This window comes from Melopsittacus undulatus, chromosome 6 (assembly GCF_012275295.1).
Source record: "Melopsittacus undulatus isolate bMelUnd1 chromosome 6, bMelUnd1.mat.Z, whole genome shotgun sequence".
Taxonomy (NCBI): domain Eukaryota; kingdom Metazoa; phylum Chordata; class Aves; order Psittaciformes; family Psittaculidae; genus Melopsittacus; species Melopsittacus undulatus.
In genome coordinates, this window is record NC_047532.1 from 60,725,913 (window position 1) to 60,745,215 (window position 19,303).

General features: G+C 37.0%; 1 protein-coding gene across 1 annotated transcript in view; it reads right to left on the reverse strand.

Moving 5' to 3' along the window:
• VAV3 (vav guanine nucleotide exchange factor 3) overlaps window positions 1-19,303 on the reverse strand; it is a 158,942-nt gene that overhangs the window by 76,209 nt on the left and 63,430 nt on the right. The window contains exons 6-15 of the mRNA XM_005148083.3: window positions 16,857-16,949; window positions 16,696-16,764; window positions 12,476-12,579; window positions 10,360-10,459; window positions 9,359-9,454; window positions 7,684-7,752; window positions 5,117-5,203; window positions 4,578-4,663; window positions 4,067-4,199; window positions 3,628-3,737 (exon numbers count right to left, since the gene is read on the reverse strand). Of these exons, the coding sequence (XP_005148140.2) occupies window positions 3,628-3,737; window positions 4,067-4,199; window positions 4,578-4,663; window positions 5,117-5,203; window positions 7,684-7,752; window positions 9,359-9,454; window positions 10,360-10,459; window positions 12,476-12,579; window positions 16,696-16,764; window positions 16,857-16,949 (947 nt within the window). The remainder of the gene's footprint in view (window positions 1-3,627; window positions 3,738-4,066; window positions 4,200-4,577; window positions 4,664-5,116; window positions 5,204-7,683; window positions 7,753-9,358; window positions 9,455-10,359; window positions 10,460-12,475; window positions 12,580-16,695; window positions 16,765-16,856; window positions 16,950-19,303) is intronic.

Here is a 19,303-nt window from a genome sequence, read left to right on the forward strand (position 1 = left end):
CTGTGGTATGACAGCTCCTGTTGAAACATCCTCCACTGGTCTCTGCCTGCTAGCTTCAAAAAAGTTCTCAAATTCAAATTCACCAGATTTATGAGTTCAGTCACAGTTTCAGCTTCAGGAGCTTAAGTTAACCATTTAAGTAAGATGCATCTTACTTCATTTCATCATCCTCTAGAAAATCCAATGCTCCCAAACTATCAGCAATTTTGAAAACACACACACACAAATAAAAGAGAGTGGGAGGATGGAAATCAGAGATGACACAGCCTCAACTGTGGCAATTACTGTGAATAGGTCAGTAGCATCAAATTCAGTGCATCTGAGCCACAGCTGAGCATGTAGAATGTGAAAAGGCTTCATCAGTAAGACTCATGAAATTCTTAGGAAAAGTAAGAATTGACTAAATAAAGCAACAGTCTCAGGAACACAACAAGCACATACTGTAGCAACAGAACTGCCATATGAATAAAAACTATTTACTCCATTTCTTATGACCAGTAACCCATCATTCCTAATCTCCCTCCCAAAATAAAAAAAAAACAACTTGCCATATACTACTGTAACAGAGCTGATGAACAGGTAGAATATTTTCACACATTTGCAAAACTAGTTTTCCACCAATAATTTCCTAGTGTGGAAAGCAACACTCTGGAAATTGCACTGGGATTTCATCCCTCCTTCTTCTAAGGATTTTACATCTAATGTATTCCTGCCCTCCAAACATAAACCAAGTCCAGCCACCAAAGCAGTTTTCTCCTCTATTTCCTATTTTATCAATAACATAAGGTTCCCACAACTGGAAACAAAAATCTCTTCTCAACAGTAGATGCCTTTTCAGCAAAATAACTATCACTATTATTCATATACTGGTATCAATACCTACGCTCCAAGAAAAAAAAAGGAAAAAAAAAAAGAAAATATTATAGCCTAGCTAATGTAGTTATGCCAGTGAAACTGTTCTAGTGGCAAAAGGTTAATCCTTAATTTAAAAATAACAAGGGATATGAATTTGTTATCTTGTTATGTTCTTATCACCTGCACAGAGGTGACTTAATGCAGATTGATATCCCAAAGGCAACAAAAACTACACTGAAATTTCTGTCTGGAACTCATTAAACATCATTATTTCTGATAGTCAAAAAAGAATGCAATTCACCCCTTCAACTGCGCTGGTTTTGCAGTCTCAGTAAAATTTTCAAGTAATGAGAGGTATTCTGCCCATACAGGTAGCAATTATAATTGAGTATGATGAATAATAGTATAATTTCAATCACAGCTACTTTTGAAAGTAGATTCACACACATATATTCCACACAGCAGACACCAAGACCTATGGAAACAACAAATCAAACCAAGCAACCAAGTATTCAAAATACTTGCCTTAGTTTATTCCCCAATACAAACTCTTGCGCCTCAGCATGTGTAATTATTTGTACATACACCAAGATATATTTTAGAAGAGCTGTGAGGGAAATATGAAGTCAAAACGATGTAACAAATCTGGGGAAAAGCTATAAAAACTTCAGAAAGCATAAAAGCTCCCTGTTGTTTTCAATCCTAGTGGTTATAAAAGTATAAAGGAGCAAAAGCATCACCAGATAAAAATAACACCACTACGTCATGCTGCACCTCAGCCCTGACCTGCAGCGACCATGCTGCTCCAGCTCCCATGCCTTTGTGCTACAGCTTTTAATCACACAGGAAGAGTTAAACCAGAGGTATGGTTTCACGAGAACATGCAAGACAAGGCTGACACCACCATTCATTTTCAATGACCAACTCAATCTACCTTGAAGGAGAACATTAATTTGTCAACACTTGAGGTGCTGTTTGTTCTGCTCACATAGGGCAGCAGCAGTAAACCCTTGTTCTCAAAGGCATGCTCAAGAATAGCTCATGAGCACTGGCTGGTGCCCAACACTGTGTAAGGCTTTGTAGCTGCACGCACTCATTATGCATACAGTGGTGACAGGAGTAGAGAATCCATCACAGGACCACAAAAATGTTTGGGAAGAACTAAGGATATGCTCCTGGGAAAAATCATAGTTCTCCTACTGCTCTCTTTACCTCCTCAGCTGACTTTTGTTTTGTTTGGTTGGGTATTTTGAGCACTGAAACAGGATGACTGGAGTGATCAATAAATGCAATGCTAAAGCTGATAAATCTGAGTAGACATTACAGGAAATGCAGCAGGGAGAGCACAGGGGCAGAAAGAGGCAAAGTACTCAGCTCTCTACACACTTATAAATAAACCCCTCTTCCCATCACCCACTATTCTACTCCAACATTTTTGCCAAAACACAGGCTATTTTTGTCATCAATAAAAATCACCAAGATGAAAACCCTAGCCAACACATCTTAGATAGCTATCCAGCCAGCCTTTCTTAATTTCTGTTTTCTTTTAAATCATTAGCATCCATCATACTATGGTTTAAAAAAACATGTATATATAGAGAGTTTATGAGCAAGTTTCACACATATAGAATCATAGGATAGTTAGGGTGGGAAAGGACCTTAAGATCATCTAGTTCCAAGCCCCCTCCCATGGGAAGGGACACCTCACACTAAGCCATGTCACCCAAGGTTCCGTCCAAGCTGGCCTTGAACACTGCCAGAGATGGAGCATTCACAACTTCCCTGGACAACCTATTCCAGTGCCTCACCACCCTAACAGTAAAGAACTTCTTTCCTTATATCCAATCTAAACTTCCCTTGTTTAAGTTTTAACCCATTACCCCTTGTCCTGTCACTACAGTCCCTAATGAATAGTCCCTCCCCAGCATCCATCTAGCCCCCCTTGAGATACTGGAAGGCTGCTATGATACGAGCTCATAATAGCCTTTTTTCCCAAATCCACATATCTTTACAATCACATCCAAAACAATCTTTATTAATGCTATCTCCATTTCCATTCCTCTTCACCCTTTATTTTTTTGTTTAACCATAAAGCAAGCATCACCCTGTCATCTGATTCCCTTGGTCACATGTTTTAAACTTAATCAGAAAACCTGGGGCATCAATAATAATCATGTTGATCTATCTGACATGAATCAGAAATGGAAATAAAGCTCATGCTACAGAACAACAACATAATCTGCAGAGCTGCACTGAACAACTTGCTTTTCAAGAAGTCTAAAGTAATCTCCTCTTTTAGTTGAAAACATAAAGGATGTTTTGAAACTAAATTTAAGAAGCCAAGCAACTTTATCCAAACACTGAACAATAAATTGATTAAAAGCCTTCTGGAAAAATGCCAGGACACCCTCCAAATCATCAGCATCACCTTTCAAAACCATATTTTAATTAAAGTAAAAATGGTAGGGGAAAATGTCACCATTAAGTTAGATAATTATTGTTAAATTGGTCGCTTTAGACAATATTATTAAAACAGTCTTAGCAGCAAAGTTGCAAAGTAATTCATAGCCTAGAGTGCCCTCTTTCTTTCCCAAGAAGAGTTTCAGGGAAATAATCTGTTCTGAAGATGTTAGTTATTTTTCAGAAAGTCAAATAAAATAGATGGCTAGTCCGTATTAGAAAAATGTATACATGAAAGCAGTTCAGCACAGTTTAAGTGATATCCTTCCACTGGTGATGAGCATGATCCTACCTTAATAAAAATATACTTACAGAGCCATCTGAAACTGTTCAAGCCATTTTTTCTTCAAGTCTTTAGTTTTGCAATAAACCTCTAAACCGTTTTCACCTTGGATATGAATGAGGTAGAAGCCATAAGACCACTGTATAAAAAGATTGACAATACAAAAGTCATCAGTTATAAAAAAAGGAAAAGAAAGATAGGGAAAAAAAAAAAACAACCAAACAAAAAAATCACTAATGTATTTGTATATTCCTTAATTCCCTGATTTAGGAACAGAAAGGCCACATTATTGTATTCACTTAGGAATGACTAACTCAAATATTTTAATTACAAATAAATTTAAATCCCTAAAAATGTTCTCACTTCAGCTTACATTTGAAACACAATAAATTGTGCATATATTCTGAACTCCAGCAAAATTGCTGCTAAGAATGCACATTTTTATATGAACCAGCAACAAATATTTACCTTCTTATTTTCTTTATCAGTAGTGGGGTTATTTGTAATTTTGTATTTCTGAAGATCTATTATTTCCTTCATTTCATAATTATCACCTCTCCGTTTGCAAACAATTACAGCTAGATCAAACAAGAAGATGTGCCTATAAAAATTAAATATAAATACAGTTAAAAACACTCGACAAATCCAGTACCTAAAGCATTATTTTACACATCTTTATCTGTGCCACTTAAAATTTTGAAGGTGAAGAACTAAACTACGGCACAATGAAAAAAAAATCAAACTCCAAGTACTTTTGCTAGAGATCTAGTATTTGCAAGGGACTTAGCTGATCTTAGACGTTAGCATAATAGCTAACTTGCCGTGAATCAACTTTGTAAATTCACTTGGTAAACAGTGGATAGGTTCTGTGAACACTCAGTGAAATGGCAAGTACTCACAAGAACCACTAGGCTGACCTCACATCTAAATAGAATTACTTTACAGGTTTTTTAATAGCAAACACCAGATGTCATATCACCTGTCTTGCCTCGCACGTTTGTCTAATGTTGTTATCCTTATTTCCCCATCACCTTGAGGTCTTCCATACTGTAAGAGGGAATGATTCTGAAACAGAAGCAGTACACACAATTCAATGCAGCAAAACTGTCAAGATGATAACACATTCAAGTGTTGGATCACTTATTCCTTTTACTTCAAAAAAAGGAATTCTAGGGCCTGGAAACTTATTTTCCTCATTATCATCTAAACTAGATACTATAAAAAAATCAGTCCATTCCATTTAAGTCTTCAAATGGGGAAACTTCTCCCATTACAAAACCACCCGAGTTACTGTACAAATACAAACCTTTAACTATGTAAATATATTTATCTACAGACTGACCCCCAAAATTACAATTTCTGTACTTAAATAGTCATGTTTTTCTAAACCAAGCAATGCATATTTATACTTACATGTTACCAAGAGTACTATAATATATGAAATGGGGAAGAAAATACATCAATATATTTGATCAAAAACAATTTTGAAACTGCGTATGAATGAAAAATATCACATACCAGATTCTCTATTGATAGTTGAAACTGTCTAATTTCACGGAGTGTTTCATTATCTCTCTTCACTTCATTTACATATTGAGCCAAGTCCTAAAGCATAAATAGGTAAAGAGAGCAAAAAACTTTTCCATAACAGGCCACGTTAATACACTATTTTGGCAATTTTATTTCTAATTTTGCCTTTGAATTATATGTGTGTTTAGTACGTTTAAAAAAAACATATATCTTTAGTGTTTGAGAATCCCCAATATGTATGCCTATATAAAGGAAAAAAATCTCTGCATATCATCTTCAATCTATTTACGATGTTCTTCCTACCTGTTGAAACAAAAATTTAGCAGCAACAAAGAGGAAAACATGATAAATTGTAAAAAAGGGCTGATTTCACTTGAATTTCATTAATGTCTTATTTTCAAGATTAAAGACAGAAATGTAATTTATGCAACACACTACCAAAAGAGTCGACAACATCCAATATCTGAGAATAAGACAGAAGGTAAATTGAGCATATAGTAAAAAAAACGCAAGGCAGCTCAAAAGCACCGTGTAAGGTCATGACCATCTCATAAGCATATTATCACATCACACACACATCATATTACATATGGTAAGCCTGGCTGCATATTAGGAGACAAGAAGCTACTGCTCCAGTGGAAGGATCTGGCTCTTACTGCTGCACAGCAGAGAGAAGCCATTACATATCAAATCTTTTAAAAAGGCTTTTAATGGGATATAATACCTGAAGTCATAGGTTGAGATCATTATTGCCCCCTTTACCAGAACACGTACTGTACACACTTCACTAAAGCCTGTAAAATACTCTGAACATGTTTGAGTAATAGTGACAATTTGCTGGAGCTTCTCTGTTTATGGCTAGAGATGAGGAATGAGCAAGAATGACAATTGGTAGGGTCAGAAATGCTGAGACCAGCAGCTGGAAAAGGCATTCTGATCTCACAACTTGCTTTTACAGTACCCCTCCACTATGGTCACTTATCTGGAGGATGGAAGAAAGATACACCTTCCTAGGACATTTTTAATCCAAGACTAAGAATAGCTGCAATCATTAGGCTAAGCATACCAAATGAATCTCTGCAGGATAGATTCACATCAGTCTTTAAAGAATTAGTGTAGAAATTAAATAACCTCTTTTCTTGCTGCTAAAAGAAATCTGACAGCATAATCCTTCTGAGAATTTTCTTTCTTTGGGAGCAGTACCACTTAGCTGGCAGTTTTTCCAAAGACATTTCCATTTTCAAGCAGACACACCAGGGTTTTTAGAAGCAACATACCAGCATTGAAGAGTTATATCTACTAGAAGTATATACTAAATCAGGAAGGAAGCAATGCTGCAACCCTTAAGGAGAGGTGCTCATACCTTCAGAGACCAAGGGTATTTGGGTTGTGGAGTGGAGGGAGGTGGGGTGTTGGGTTATTTGGATGGTTATGGTCTGCCTGCCAGCACAAAACTGCCACAGCCACTCTCGCAAAGACATTTCTTAACTGGTCTTTTATTGGCAATCCCACTGCCACCAAAAACAGTGAAGAAAACCAGGAAATAAAAAGGGAGGCAGGAATAAAAAACAGGGTTATTTTCCTAGTCAATTAGCGGCAGCCAGGGTGTATGGCTTGCACTAGGTGGAAGCAACAGTGTGCCATCCCATTTCAGGTATCTCTCCCTGGGAGACTGTCACGGCATGCTCTGCATTCACTGCATGAAAGCAGATGACAAAAAATGAAAGCCAAAAAACTCATTAGTGGGTTGATCTGTATTCCAGGCATTCAAGGCAGAGAATCGCATAAAACAAGACAACTATGTGACTCAAAACTGGCTTAGTCTGACTTCAGTATCTTCTGTTCACCACACAAATTACAACAGGAAATATGACCTGTTATGTTGACTTCTTTCCCCCACAAAAGACAGGAAAAAAAATAAATTACAATACAGCACAAGAATATCACAATTTGTGCTGTGAAACAAACTGCATCAGAACTGTGCTTCGTTTTTTAACCTGTGCAGAACACATATTACGTTACACGTAAGGCAGAACACCTCTTCTGTAAAGCATTTGTTTGTACCAATATACAGCAACAGATATTCTATCTCCAGACACTACTGCTTTCAAAAGTAAAGCTACAGAGCTCATATTAAGAGGACAGAAAAAAAAAAAAAAAAACTTGTGAAGAAAGATAGATGTCTTCATCTCACTGGGAGACTACTGACCTTGATTAGAATTGACTTACAGTGACAGAAAGATGCCTAAATTTTGGAAGCAAGACCTATTCTTGAAACACCTGATTTTCATCACAAAAATGACAGCAAAATGTGGTAGAAGTAAACTTAAGTAAGAAAATTCCATTTTATAAAACCTCCACTTCATTAAATTACTGAGCTTGTTTCCAGACTTGAGCAAAGCCCTCAACTATATACTTATTCTGATACACTTACATAGCTCATTGTGACTTGTGAAAACATGCTTCATCTGCTGTGAAAAATATCTCCTCCAAGAAACAGTTCTAATATTTTAACTGCCAACAAAAGCAAATACGTAATTGGCATGAATACCTACCTTCATTGCATCAAGTGCCAGTTTTAGATTTGCCTTCTCCATGGGATCAGTAGTGTGCTTTACAAGCTCCTGTGAACAGTTAAAACTTTTCACTCATCAGTTTATAAATTGACATTGTCATTGCTCATCCCCACCCCCCCAAAAAATACATAAGCCAAAAACATAAAATACAACCTAAGAATTCACATTTTCACCCCCATAGTGATCCTCCTATTCACATATTTCATCCCCACAGTGAGCAGCTTTGAACTGACTGGGGACCACTGCAAACCAATAACTGACACGTGTTAAAGAATGATAGCCGTATAGCTTAAACACTGACTTTAGCTGCTAATGAACCATCATTAGAAGCTAATTTGGTCAGTCTGACACTTAAAACTTGCCAAATCAGATCATTAATGTATGTGTGTGCTGAAAGCACAGGTAAACACTTGAGTTCATTTGCACATTACTGTACTTTATATCATCCCATTTCACAGCAAGCACTTTTCTGCAGAAGGGGATGTGCACTGGCAATAAAATCTCTGCTAAACGATGCATTGCTTAAAAGAAGTCACTATCTCATTACACCTGACTCAGCTGACACGCTGCCTCAGAAGACATATTTAAATCAAATGTAAATGTTTAAAGAATTTTTTTAGCCACTTCCCATATGAAAAATATAGGGGCTGGTTTAGTTTTTCTGAAGTGAAGAAGTAACCTCTTGGGGAAATAGGCTATTTTTTTCTTTTAATTTGAGAAGAGAATTAAACATTTCAACAAACATAACTTGCTAAAATCATAGGAAATGCAGAAATAACTATATACACTTCATTACAATATTAATAATTTACTGATTTTTTCTTTCAAGGTCCATTAGATTTTTTTTGCACAACATACAATATAGTTTCACACAGAGCATAATGGCATACTGTATATTATCTTTTTACAATATACAGGTTGATTATAAGATCATGACTCAGCTCTCTTTAAAAAGCAGCTGTACCATTCATTTTGTTTTTTCAATTTTGGAAAAATTGATGACTCAAAAATAATTCAAAAAATTTAATATTACATAATGCATGTTGCTCTGCAGAGTCAAAATTATGCTTCACATACAAGTAGTAGATCTTTTTAAAATGACATTTTACAAGCATCAGCAGGGTTGACACTCTAATAAAGTAATATATTTCTTTGCAGCTAAACTAATGAGTCTCCTGGCACAGCCATCAAATTAAATTTATAAGACTCTCCACCTTATTACAGAACTAACTGCAAAAGCTAATGCTTTGTGGGTTATAACAAGAAGCATTTCAAACTAAGTGTGTCTTTATTGTAATTCATGACACCAAAGAAGCATCTTAATAGTATGTTGTAAGTATGGCCCAGCTTCCTCTTTCTGGGGGTGTTGGTTCACATTTCAAAGTCCGTACTACTAACCGTGTTAAAACATACCAAGAATGAAAATTCAGATACTGAGGAAAAAATTGTGGTTTATTCTTTTTTCCCAGATATGCTTCAGCTCTGAGGAATGGTCTTTGAAAGAAAACCCACACTTGACTGGATTTTATTTTGCAACAAATCAGTCTTAAATCTATGGAAATGTGAATCACCTCCCTTTGATAAAGACATTTAGCTCTCATTGTTACAATCCACTGTTGATATTCAGCCCCCTTCAATTTCAAATATAAAATACCTGGAGCAGTAGGTGGTATTTTAGCACTCTCTGCATTGGAACCACTAAAAGATCCCGTAATGTAAATTTCCCATTATTGGCCCTCTTTGAACATTCCTAGTTCAAAAGAGAAGAAAGAATAAGAGTGTTAGAAAATAAAAATATTCATGCAAGACAGAAAAATCTGTGACATATGGGCCAAGCAACTATATTAATTTTGATATAAAGTATATCAACAAAATAAAGGAATTGATACAATAAGAGCTAAGCAAAAAAAAAAAAAAAAAAAAAAGACTGGACCTGGACACTTGTTCTTAGACATTTCAACAGCATGAGAAAGAGTAGAATAAACATCACAAAGACAACAACTTGCTGAGGGTACACTCTATCCCTTCATCCAAATCATTGACAGCAATCTTCAGCAATGATGTGGAGGAAAAGACAGGACACCCACAGCAAGCCTTCAGCCACCAGCAGATTAGAGGTGCAGGAGACACCCTTCAGGGCATGTCCAACAGGATCCTCATATAAAGGCAACAAGGTGAAGGCAAAGTCTACATGCTGTGCACTACTAGGGACACACTAACCTTCAGGGATGACCAGCTAAGGAGCAGCTCTGCTTGAAAGGGGGTCATGACAGATAGCAAGCCCTGTGAAGCTGTGGGACCAGGGCTTGTCTAGCCTAGAGCCTATGTTCTCAGCTATTATCAAGATAAACAGATGGGTATCACTGATGATCACTTCCTACCCCACTCACAAAAAAAAAAAAAAAAAAAAAAAAAGGACAGCCTAGCCCTATCAATGTCAGGGGCAAAACTTTCACTTCAGTGCCAGGACATGTACTGCAAGAGTTCACACATACATTTGATTAGGGGCTACAAGAAAATTAAAAGAGAAACACATTCAAGTCTCAGTGAAGCTATTTTTTTATCATAAGGTTTTTACTTAGATGAAAGTGAGGCATATTCATAGAAACACATGCTTTTTATATATATGTGCATATAACATGTTAATACTAATACCTCTAACTTCAATTTAACATCTTCTTTGCTCTTAGAGATGTTGTCTAAGCATGATATTGCTATCTCCACTTGACTGCAGTACTGTCCATAAATAACCAATCTAAATCAAAGCAAGAGATAAAAAATAAGAGAAACATTTCCATATGTAAGAACAATAGTTTTTTTCACAAATACATTGGTAACAATCCTTTCAAAAGGAGCAGTGCCTAAATAACCCAGGATAGTATTCAGCCATAGACTTCAATGAGCTTATGAAGGATATTCAGAGGAATACAATTTTTATCTGCCTTAAAAATGCTGTAAAAGCATTGCAACATCCTTTAATATTCACATACGTATGTAAATATGAAATGACTCATTAAAAAGGAGCATAACTGCTGTTTAACTGAACAACAGTCTTCAATATTTAGAACACCAGATTTTCAAGGTTGTGATGTATGATCTTGAGGTCCTTTCCAATCCTAACTGTTCTATGATTCTATGTACAAATTCTGTAACACAGACTAAAGAGCATTTGTTACAGCTATTCATTAAAGAACTTACAGGTTGCCCAAACTGATCCATTTCCAACAGTTTCTACCAGAAGCCCTCAGATCAAAATAATACTGTGAAGAAACTCAAGAAATTTTTGATCGCTGTCAAGGGCAGCAATGCTTCTTGAAGGAGTTTGGGTTTATGACAGAAGTTTTTTGTCCCTCTTTAGAGTGCTTCTTTCTACTAGTCCCATTGCAAAGAGTGCTGTTTCCTTTAATCTCTTCTTACATTTCTTGAGGCAATTCCTTCTGTATGCTTAAAATCCTTTCCTGGGTGGTTCCTGTGAGCCCTTCCACAGGGGTCTCCTAGATTCCTTTTTCTCTCACCTAATGTTTACCATTTTTTTTCCCTTCATTCTTTTTTCACAGTTGAAGTGATTAAAGTGCTTCTGATTACTTTAATCACTACATGATTAAGACACTAAGTCTACCTCCTTCTATTGCATTGTTCTAGAATATAAACTTAGTTTCCTCTCAGTGTCTGTTGTTCCCCTTTTAGCACACATTTCAGAACTAATTTTGAAAGATAAGCACTTTCCAGAACAACTTATTGTCCCCTAATTCCCTCTTATAGAAGCAGGAAACCTAGCAGCCTGGGAAATAAATATGTCCTGTTCCAGCATTAAAGCTGGACAGAGGGTCTCTGAAGGCAAGACTGTTTGTGAGCAGCGTGGGACACCCTTCATGCTTAGAAAACAGCTCTAATGTTTTCTGGATGCTGCTGTCCAGTTTCTCACAAGAATGTTATTACTGCAACAATTCTCCTTCCCCATCACCATTAAGCAAACCCGATTTGCTCCCACAGGTCTTTCCTACTCCAGTCACAGAAGGGAACTGATTTTTAACCACAACCCAAAGGTTACTTCAAGGTAAGTCAACACTGTAGCCCACAGTTAGAAGTGTTTTCCACCACATATATATGCCACAGGCATGTAAGTTCATCTACACAGTCCATAAGCTGTTCAGTGCTGGCAGGAAAAAACAAATCTGAAAAGGTAAGAAAACTGGCAATTAGCCTACAGGACATGGCATGCTGCCACAGTTATCCTGTTACCAGCTTGGCTGGTTTTCAGTTTGAAGGTAGCTTTACTGTCACAACTTTGACTGCAGGGTAGGCTAAGTCCCTAGCCTCTTCTTTCTTTTCTGCAGTCCCTTCTGCTTTCTCTTCTTCCAAATTATGGCTATTTCTGTTTTGCTTAACCTGGAATAGCTTTAGTATATATCCTTGCCTTACTTCGCCCCTTCTTCCATTTTCATAACATTTTAACTATTAAACAAAACTGGGACATGCTATGAAATACCCAGGGTTTTTTTGCATGAAAAAAATGTTATGCAGAATAAGTTATTTTTGTTCAAAATATAGATGTTACCTGCCTATGTAACAATAGTGCCAAAACTGAGCATAAGAAGAGAAAAGGCTCATACAGCAATTGGTTACATTTTGACTTCCAGGCTCAAAAAACAAATACTAGCTTAATAATTATACTGACATAAAATACAGCTTAGTTTCAAAAATATTTATAAAAAAAAGGGTAAAATATCAAACTGAGCATGAATTATCACTAAGAGTGCATAAATCTTACCTTTCTTTGTAGTTAATAAAAATTTGATATAGGTTCTGATCATTTTTGTTTACAATGGAATCATTGATGTCCTGTGTTAGGTTCCTGTGGATTTTCACCAAATCCTTAAAAATGTAAATGGGGAGAAGATTTTTGAAAACAGAACTTAAAGCTTTGAATGTAAAAATTAATTATTTAACGTTAGATCCACTAATTTCAATAAACTGAAAAACAGATAATTTGAGTACAACCTGATTTTCAGGTTTGCCTCATCTTCCCTATCATGCAACAAGAAAAAACTCCAAGAACTCAGAGACTAATTTATTCTAGCTTAGAATGTGCACTGTTAATTCATCTTCATTTTATAATAATTTTCAAATTAAGCAAGTGAAGTAAATGCTTTAGTAACAAGATAAAGTAATGATTCACATCCCTGAGCTGTGAAAAATTAGTTTTGTACATTACATTGGTCAATTACTGATGTTCCAGTATTAACTGCAATCATAATGAGTTTCCTAATTCAGCAGGCAACTAATGGCTGACAGAAAGACACAGCTATTGCAGAAAGATTTGCTCTCCGAGTACAGTTACAACTCACCTTGTCTGTTCACTATCATACAATAATCTGTGAGCAACTATGGAAAATTGCATCAGCCTTAATACTGTATAGATACTGTTTAGATTACTTAGATGACTTTAGATGACTTTGACATGGCTGAGAGGTGGGCCCATGCAAACCTTGATGTTCAACAAGGCCAAGTGCAAGGTCCTGAACCTAAATTAGAGCAATCCCAAGCAGCCTTGAGAAGAGAGATTAGGGTATGCTGGTCAATAAGAAGGTTAACATGAACTGGCATTGTGCACTTGCAACCCAGAAAGCCAGTCATATACTGGGCTGTATTAAAAGGTAGTATGACCAGCAGGTTGAGAGAGGATTCCCCACTCTCTACTATGCTCTTGTGAGACCCCATCTGGAGTACTGCATCCCAGGCTCTGGGGCCCCCAACATAAGCAAATCCACATGAGGACCACATAGATGATCAGAGGGATGAAGCACCTCTCTTAGGTGTTGGCTGAGAGAGTTAGGGTTGTTCATCCTGCAGAAAAGAAGGCTCCAGAGACCTTATTAACAGCCTTCCAGTACCTAAACAGGTTGTACAAGAAAACTAGAGAGGGACTTTTTACAAGGGCCTGTAGTGATAGGACTAGGGGAATGGCTTTAAACTTTAAATGGGGTAGATCTAGTTTATATATTACAAAGAAATTCTTTACTGTGTGGGTGGTGAGACACTGGAACAGGTTGCTGAGAGAAGGTATGGATGCCATAACTGGAAGTGTTTCAGGTCAGGTTGGACAGGGCTTTGAGCAACCCAATCCAGTGGAAGATACCCTTGCCCATAGCAGGGTAGTTGGACCTAGATGATCTTTAAGGCCCCTTCCAACCCAAACCATTCTATGATTCCATGATTAAGATGGCATAGCAGGGTGCTCCAACTCCTCCAAACTGGCCTTTATTTCCCATATCTCTGTTCAAGTGAGAACCACCAGTGAGGTGGGTGGTGGTTGGCCATAGTGGAGTTGTCTGTTGGCTGCACCCAACTTGAAGTGGATTCAGGAGAGGGAGATAAGAAAATAGCCAAGGGCTAATCTGAGCAACATGCATGCCCCTTAACCATAGTCCTGGTCAAGTTCCAACTCAAGCAAAGTTCAGAAAAAAAACTAACTTCTGTAGTCAGCATGCAAATGTGGCTATGAGTCAATTTTCTTACTCCATAAATAGTGGGCAGCCCAAGGCCCATTGAGCTCTCATGCATGGCAGTGGGCAGCACTCCAGGATCTCCCCTTGAGCTAGGATGCCTCTCAAGGTTACTCTTCAAGGTTGAGAGATTCCATACCACAACAGATTATTGGTAAATGAATAATAGCATGCTAAACTTTGAAACCTTAGCTCATATAAAGGATTGATTTTTCCTTTTATAATCCATTAGACATAAAGTGTTGACCAAGTCTGGGACTAAGTCTGGATCCAGCCACACCTAAACTACCCACTGAGAAGTTTAACACACCAGAGGGTCCTTTTTGAACCTCATGACTCAGCGCTAGAGTCTCCCTAACATTTCTGTCTGACCCTGCCCTAACTGAAGTAAATCAAATGTACCTTGCCATAAAATGTTGTTAAATCACTGTCCTATTAGCTATCAAACTTAAACTGTTTTTTTATATCAATAAACATACTGCTACTTCTCTCTTACAAGCAAACTGCATTGCTTCACCCACAACAGCTGGTTTCACGCAGTAAATGATATACTACAAAAATAACACAATATTGAGTTGTGAACTAAGTGAACTTAGAGGTGAGTGAACATCAGAGGTGAAGGAGCAAAAACTTAAAACAGATCAAATTCAGTTGCTAGCAACTGTGGCCATATCCTCAGAATCTTAAATTGCAGCAGAGGTATTAACATAGAAATGTTTCCCTACTAATAAATTACAGAAGCACATTTTCTCAGAAACACACAGGCTCAACTAAGAAACATCCTTCAAAAACAGCTTAATGCTAAGGGGACAAAATGTCTTTTTGAGCTCCTATTTCCAACTCAAAGTCAAGCTTTAAATTTAACTGATATTCACATCTGTCATGGTTTGAGCCCAAATGGCAACTAAGTACCACACAGCTGCTTACCCACTCCCCCACACCTCCTCAGTGAGGTGGAGAGGAGAATTGGCAAAAAAAAGGTAAAAACCCATGGGTTGGGATAAGAACAGTTTAATAAATGAAATAAAAGGAAAATGTCATTTTTATTACTATTATTACTAAGATGATATGATTATGGGGGAATTAATATCCCCCTTTATCCCCCCCACTGGTAGAATATGGGACACTGAAAAGTCGTTGAATTAGGTAGGGTAAGCACTACTTAGCAACAGCTAAAACATTGGTGTGTTATCAACATTATTCAGACTAAAGCCAAAACACAGCACTGTACCAGCTACTAGGGAAAAAAAAAATAGCTTGGTCTACATAGTGATTACAGCATTACCCTAAGCACTGATCCTTCACCAAAACCCTTTAACAAAGATAGATTCATCCTGTTCAGAGAACACTGCACTTGCTTTCCATGTCACAGTTTGCCATAGATCTCTGTGTAACAGCTGTTTTCAGTCTAAAACATGCTTCCAGTGCCCTCCAGCCTTTCCACTGAGGAACTGCTGCAGAGACAAGGCCTGAGCAAAGCTTTTGCACATATTTTTAGCTTAGACAAACTCTGTTTTCTTTCAATGTTTTTAGATATCTATAAAGTATTACTGGAATCAGAAACAAGCACCGTCTCGTGACAGCAGAATACTGAATGCTAATAGAGAAAAGCAAAGTAAAACAACAAAAATAATTTATAACGTGTCTTCCTAGCTTAAAACAAACAGGTTTTGTTCTATTTACTCCTCTTACCTGATCCCCTAATATTTCTTTAATGAGTAGTGATCAGACCAATCCCTAAGTTTGCGCTTGAATCGTGTAAGCCCTTTTTATACCCCTGTACAATGTTTCATGTTGGCTGGCTTTAGGTCTTAAAATGGATGTGAGTCAACAAGCCTGGGCCCACAGAGCCTTAGGAAAGAGGTTTACAGTAACTTACATAGGGCACATCACGGCCTTATTTGCAAAGAATAAGAAACATTTCTGTAGGACAGAATATAAATATGTTTTCAAAAGCAAAGGGATCTTTACAGGCAGCTGACATACTTCAAGAAGTATGGTCAAGTTAGGTTAGTGATGATATCTGGCAATATTTTGGACTAATACTCAAATAAAAAGAAATTAGAGCAACTGAGATTCAGAGGAAAACTCTAATAGCAAGAGCAATATGGCCACACTCTGGGGACTCTTTCTTTACAGTGTGCCTCATAAAAGAAGATTGTTTTAATTTGTCTGTTGAGAGAGGCTTCAGACCACAGCTAATGTCTTTCTCTGAAGCCAAATTAAGACATCTACTGAATATTTACACCAACTAAAAATACATGTAAATTGTCCTATTATTATTTTTAGGCCAAAAAAAGGTGGAACAAACCAATAATCACAGAAAACTGTATGTTTTCAGTCAAGCATAAAAAATAGCATGCATATTCTTTTTTTTAACTACCTTAATATCTACAAAAATGCATTGTGCACATTTCAGATAATAATTTTGTGCAGTAATGTACAACACAAATGTATCAAAACCATTAAACATGCAATTACTTACAGGAATATTGATGAAGACAGTATCAAACTCTGATGCAGACAGAAACCTTTTCAGTGGTACCATGAAAAACTGCAAGAAAAAATTTTCATATATCAACTATGACATATTTTTTAGACTGTTATAAAAATACATAAGTTGAAATGCTATAAACAGCATCTTACTTTCTCTATAGATTCCAGAGTTTCAGTATATTTCTCTTCAGTTTGCTTTATTTCAGCAAGGCAACAGCTTCTTATGTCATTTTCAGTGTATTTCTGCAATTACAATAGAGTCAAGTTTAAGTCGTTAACAGGCACCTAATGGATAGCAAATGTATTTGTTTAGAATTAAGCAATTAGGATAACTGCTTCCTGAAATTCTCAGTGCTGCAGCCTCCAAATATGAAAGCAATAACCAAGATTATTTTAATGTGAAATGAGCTGATGACTTTAAGAGTTATACTAAATGCAGCATTAAAGGAATATTATGAGAAGTTCATGTTTAGACATAAAACACTGAACTTTCTGCATGTGCTTTGGAAGCTGAAATACAAGGTCACATTTAATTTACATCCTGACTTAGAAATCTTATTTAAAATACTCAGTAGTTAATAATTCCATTAAAATTAATGGCACTAAATCATAATGCCATAAATATTGGATTCAGTCTAATTCCTGCGCTTGTTTACAGTTTTCCCCTTGTGGTTCTCAAGGGGAGATTTCTCTTCAGACACAACATATGACCTTCAGTTGGGAAGCGCAATGATCTCTAAGTTCAGCTCTTACATATGTATGCGTGGGTCTTAAACGAGATCCTGGGATTTTTCATGTAAACCACCAGATTCATGGTTAATTGAAATCATTATCAGCACAGGACTCTAAAAATAGGTTACAAATACTCTTGCCAAAGATCAGATTTACAGTCACAGCTTCAAAAACTTGCAAATCTGCCTTCAAATAAGAGTAAACACCTGGAATAAGGTATACAAGCACTGTGTCAAGCAAGACTTAAAACATCTGGAGACATATAGGTCAGCCTGGAGATCAGAAACAGTAGGTAGCTCTTACAATTACAAGCAGTAATAGATCCAAAATGTTTTCTCCACGACCAGCAAAAGCAGTGGCTTAATAAGCAAAGTACTACTACATCCTTTCTGAGCCCTATTTATCCTTGGAAGGATGCATAACATCCTTCCAAGGCCTCTTTCTGTATATCCCTGACTGTATCTTAACTTTTTCCACCCAGTGTAGGGAATCCACATAGTGCACATAATAGACCTGATGACTATGTATTACTCAAATACAGGGAGAGTCAGGGCAAGAAATCTAGCACTAAAGTTCTTCCCATTCAGAAGAAAATTTAGCTTTCAAACAAAAGACTTTTCTCCTCCAGGAATAGCAAAACTTTTAGATCAAAATTTTAACAATTAGCTCTTAGTGTGTCTAAGAGCTACACTCCTTCCACTCCCCTCTCTTTGCTATCAGTCCACTTGAGACACCCACTATACATACCACAGCAAATAGCAAGCTGTACTTATTATGTCCACGGGCCACATTAAGCACCTATAATACTGTTTGGCCAGCTATGAAGAGTAGGAAACATATTCCTACCACCCAAACTAGATGCAAATTTGCAAATCATACAGGCACAAAAATTTTGTCACTGTTCAGACTTTTTTTTGCTGTTTTGACATATCTCCTTTTACCCTTCTCTCTGTTTGTCCCCATGTGACCCTACAAGCAGCTCCTGAAACTGGAATACAGCTTCTCACTTGTATCTACCATGTACTGTGTTATCTCAGAAATTACTCTTCAAAATGCAAATTTTCATTATTGAATGAAATAATTATTGAGTAACACAGTTATTCAATTTCCCACAACAATCATTAAAGTGTCATTCTTATCAGCTACAGAACACAAGTAACCATTTTGCAAAAATACGGTCTGTCATTACTGTAAGAGTGACAGAGCAGTGGAACAGGTGGCCCAGGGAGGTTGTGGAGTCTCCTACGCTGGAGATATTCAAGGCCCACCTGGACAAGTTCCTGTGTGATGTACTCTAAGTTACCCTGCTCTTGCAGGGGGGTTGGACTAGATGATCTTTCGAGGTCCTTTCCAACCCTCGGGATTCTGTGATTCTGTGATTACGAGTAGCAATGTACTTTGTGAGCATCATCTGATGATCAGTCTCATCATCTATCATTTATTCCCAAATTCCTTCGCAGGGGGAAACAGGCATTGTCACAGTTAACTGCAGCTAATTATTATCTCTATAATATACTAAAATTTTACATTACTCAGGCTTCTAGTTATTTTTCACCTTTACCTTTGTGAGCCCAGTACTGCTCAAAGTGCTTGCAATATTTGTACCAAGTTGTTGTACCCAATAGGAGTTCACACCAATTTGTAAAAAGTGGGGTTTTGTTTCACCAATTCTCACATGAGCAATGCAAACAGTTAGAATTCCACTTAAAACCATTCCTTCAAGTTTTGTGCTCACCAAATCAAAACAAATCATTCACAGAGGCACTTTTAGCAGAAATGTACATATCCATTTCCTAGCTTTACCACAAACTTCCAGAACTTAACTGCAGTAAATAAAAGGAGAGAGGAAATAACAAATGATGTGT